The sequence below is a fragment of the Austrofundulus limnaeus genome, unplaced genomic scaffold, assembly GCF_001266775.1.
Source record: "Austrofundulus limnaeus strain Quisiro unplaced genomic scaffold, Austrofundulus_limnaeus-1.0 Scaffold1567, whole genome shotgun sequence".
NCBI classification, from domain to species: domain Eukaryota; kingdom Metazoa; phylum Chordata; class Actinopteri; order Cyprinodontiformes; family Rivulidae; genus Austrofundulus; species Austrofundulus limnaeus.
The window spans coordinates 30,341-33,920 of NW_013953969.1; the positions used below are offsets into that span (position 1 = coordinate 30,341).

At 38.1% G+C, this 3,580-nt stretch overlaps 1 protein-coding gene across 3 annotated transcripts in view; it reads left to right on the plus strand.

Annotated features, from left to right (window-relative positions):
• si:dkey-71h2.2 (low density lipoprotein receptor adapter protein 1) overlaps positions 1-3,580 on the plus strand; it is a 28,533-nt gene that overhangs the window by 20,438 nt on the left and 4,515 nt on the right. For 2 of the 3 annotated variants that reach the window (XM_014032890.1, XM_014032891.1), the window contains exons 7-8: positions 1,030-1,187; positions 2,036-2,070. In XM_014032890.1, coding sequence (XP_013888344.1) covers positions 1,030-1,187; positions 2,036-2,070 — 193 coding nt within the window. The remainder of the gene's footprint in view (positions 1-1,029; positions 1,188-2,035; positions 2,071-3,580) is intronic. The other variant, XM_014032892.1, reaches the window with a different exon arrangement.

Below are 3,580 nucleotides of genomic sequence, written 5' to 3' on the forward strand. Positions count from 1 at the left end.
ACATTGGTGAATGCCACAAATTCTCCTAAATCACTCGTACGCACAATTTAAGAACAAATCTGTGCGTACGAACGGTTCTTGCATGAGGCCCATTGGGTGTACATCTGCAACTGTTTAACTTTTGGAGTTGACCCAATTCAAGATGACCACCACAGCTAATGAAACTTAGCCAACACAAAATGGCTTTAACTCAGTCAGATTTCTTGATACTGAGCTAAACTTTGGTGTGGCATTAGCTGAGAGTCCTTTACAACATATAGCTTGAATTCTGAATTATTGTGCAAGAATTGTGTTTAAAACCTTGGCTTAAACAATTGGAATCAACTCTTTCTGTCTGTTAGCATAATGTCTCATGAACCACTGGATTAGTTTTAAAGAAACATTCAGGAAATAATCTTTGGGTGCACATCTGCAACTGATTGACTTCTGGAGTCAGCCCAATTCAAAATGGCCACAGCAGCTAATTAAACTTAGCCAGCACAAATTGGCTACAACTCAGTCACTTTTACAGCTATTAAGCAAAAATAAAGTTTTTTAGTAGCTGAGAATTAATCTTGAGCATTTAACTATAAAAATACATTTTATTCACAGACATGTCTCCTGATTTTCCCCCCAACTAAGCTCTGTTCATTCAGTGACCTTTACTGGTTAAGTTGTGTCCACCTTAATGAGACTTATGAATATGGACAGTTGGAGTTGGAGCTGTCTCACTGTCACTCTGAGGACAAATCACCTCATTATGAATCTCTTGCAGGGTAACAGCAGACTTCAAGTGGTTTCCAATGGCCGTGACATTTAGAGGTCAAGATGCTTTCCTGCCCCTCAGAGGGTCAAAGGAGCCACATGACGAGACTTAATCACCTCTTCGTTTTGTTGTTAGCTGAGAGACGATTTCTCCTGGATTACTTCAATTACTGGCCTGGGAGCAGAGTAGAAGCTTGAGTGAAGTCTCGTTTGGCCTGTAGAGGGACTCGTTACGGGAGAAAAGCGTGAAAGTAGTTCTAATACGCTGTCGTCTTTTTTTTTCAGCCTCTCCTCCACACGTGCCGTCCCCCTCTCACCCAGCAGCACATAAGCCCACTGCGATGGAGGGGAAGCTCCGCAGGTCCTTCTTCTCAGCTTCTCTCAGCTCGCTGTCGCCTCGCAGTAATCCCACCCGCAGACGACCCATCAAACACGACTCCTGGGTAGGTCGCGCAGGAGAATTGTCCTTCTACGCCCACATTTGAAACACCTGCATCTAATGATCTCTTGTATTTTTGGTGTATTGGCTCTTTTGGAACTTGTATTTTTTTTTTAAATTAAACATGCTGAACAGACACAGGGTTTGTTTTTAGTGTAGTAAATGTAGTTTGTAGCACACCTAACTTTGGTATTTTACAAATCATATTCAAAAGTTGCAATTTCCCTGCTGCGTTTGAAAACAGCTTGGGAAGTTCATCAAAGTTTTGGTCTTTTTGTGCTCAAAATCATTGTTATTGGACTGCTGAGATAGTTGCTTCAAAACCTTCTTTAGTAATACATTTTGGACATTTTCTTCAAAGGATTCGTACATAAGATATTCAAAATTTTCAGTCTGTTCGAAAAGGGTTGGAGGTTAGTTCTGCTCTGTGCTGTAGCGCCTTTAAGTGATTGTTCACTCACAAATATCAAACACTAGATGGCATCATATTCATGAAAATATCTTACTGCTAACTGATTTGCTCATTAAAATACTGCATGTTTTCCATGACGGGGTTTCCATCTCATTGAGAGAAATTGTGCTCTGTGTTTAGGACTAAATGCATTTTTTTAAATAACTGAACCGAACATCATTTATGAGATTTATCTGTCAGCAGGAACATTGGAGTGGTGCAGCAATAGGGTTTAAAACAAGGAAATCTGACCAATTCACAAATGAACTGATGTTTCTTTCTAAGTGAATATGTTTCTAGTAACACATTAAACATTCCTGTGAGGCAGAACGTCTAAAAGCAGCAGGTTTAGAGTTTGCAGCACTTTATATCCGTTGATTCACGCTTTCGTGTCTCAACAGGATGTGGAGGACGGACTCGACGACGCGTTTTCAAGGTAACCTTTTCTTACTGCAGGTTTGCTGAGAACAGTGGAAATATTGATTCATGTATTAAAGAAATTTAGTTTTTTTTGTGAGCACAATGAGTCAAATACTCTCATATAAAGACCAAATCTACTGAGCTAATATTTGATGTTTAAAACACCAAAGAACCTTATCACCTTTTAAACACATCAAGTAGGTTTTAAATACTGATAATAGCACTGGTTATAAAAAAAAGTAGACTTTTTTTGAGAAAAAAAAGTCTTAAAACTTTGATAGGTTCAGGAGATCTGACTGTTTCTTGTTTACCAGCCTGACTGACTGCAGCTAAAACTCTTTATTTTCTGAGAAACAGAAAAATTGCAGAATCAAGATTGCTTGTAGATACCCAAAAATCTAGATCGTTAATATGGGATTTGGACATATGGTCTATGGTTTCAATGCAAGAATGATATTTTAAATGTTTAAATGGGAAATGGCCTGAACTTGTACAGTGCTTTATCAAGTCTAAGGGCTTCAAAGTGCTTCACACTAATGCACAATGACTAATGCATGCATTTTTAGCCAAATAATTATAAATGCATATACTGTGCACAAACATGATGTACTTGCTAAAGTGGTTACTCTTCCTTCTTTACTTCCTCCTTATTAACCACATCTTATAAATGCGTTAAGTAAATGGCTTGAACTTAATGAGACTTTAGTAAGTTCCTACAGAGTCCAAAGCACTTTACTCTTCAATCATACACACATTCATTCACACACGCATACACCAACACACACACATGTTTGCACAGGTATCCATTTGGGGACATTCCATTGACTTCCATTACATTTCTACAGCCTAACCCTGACCACAAACCCTAAGGCTAACCTCACAGGTACCTCTACCTGACCCTAAAACTAACCTAAACTCAATTCACACCTTGGTCTTAAACCAAACCCCCAACACACCAATGGCATTTAAACCAAATAGGGACTCGACTTTTGTCCTAAAATGCACCAGCTGTCCCCAAAGTTAGGTATTTTGTCTTAAAATTGCCCCCAAATGTCACCAGAAACAAACCCACATTCACACACATTCATACACACGTTCACACAGTGCTGGTGGTAAATTACAACTAAATACAGGTAACTGAAATCTAAACACTGAGTGATAACCCTGCATCCCAAGCATGTGTTAGAACAGTGTTTTTCAAAATGGTTTGTGCAGCCCCTTAGGAATCCACCAGGGGGTGCGAGGGGGTCTCAGAAAGCTGGAGGGAGGACAAGAAAAAAGCAAAAATTAAAGCTAATAAATATTTAAACCATAATCATAAAATCAAATCTGTTTTTCAATCATTATAATATGTGTAAACATTATTTAAGAGAGTTTAAGATAAATATTCTGTTCTTATCATCAACGGTTTGTTGAAAAGTTGCTTTTTCAGTGGGAATATAAGTGTTTAAAACATGTTGGTTTATTCAGTTCTTCTGCTTAACAAATGTAAAAATTGTTGAATAGTGAATAGCATTATATATATA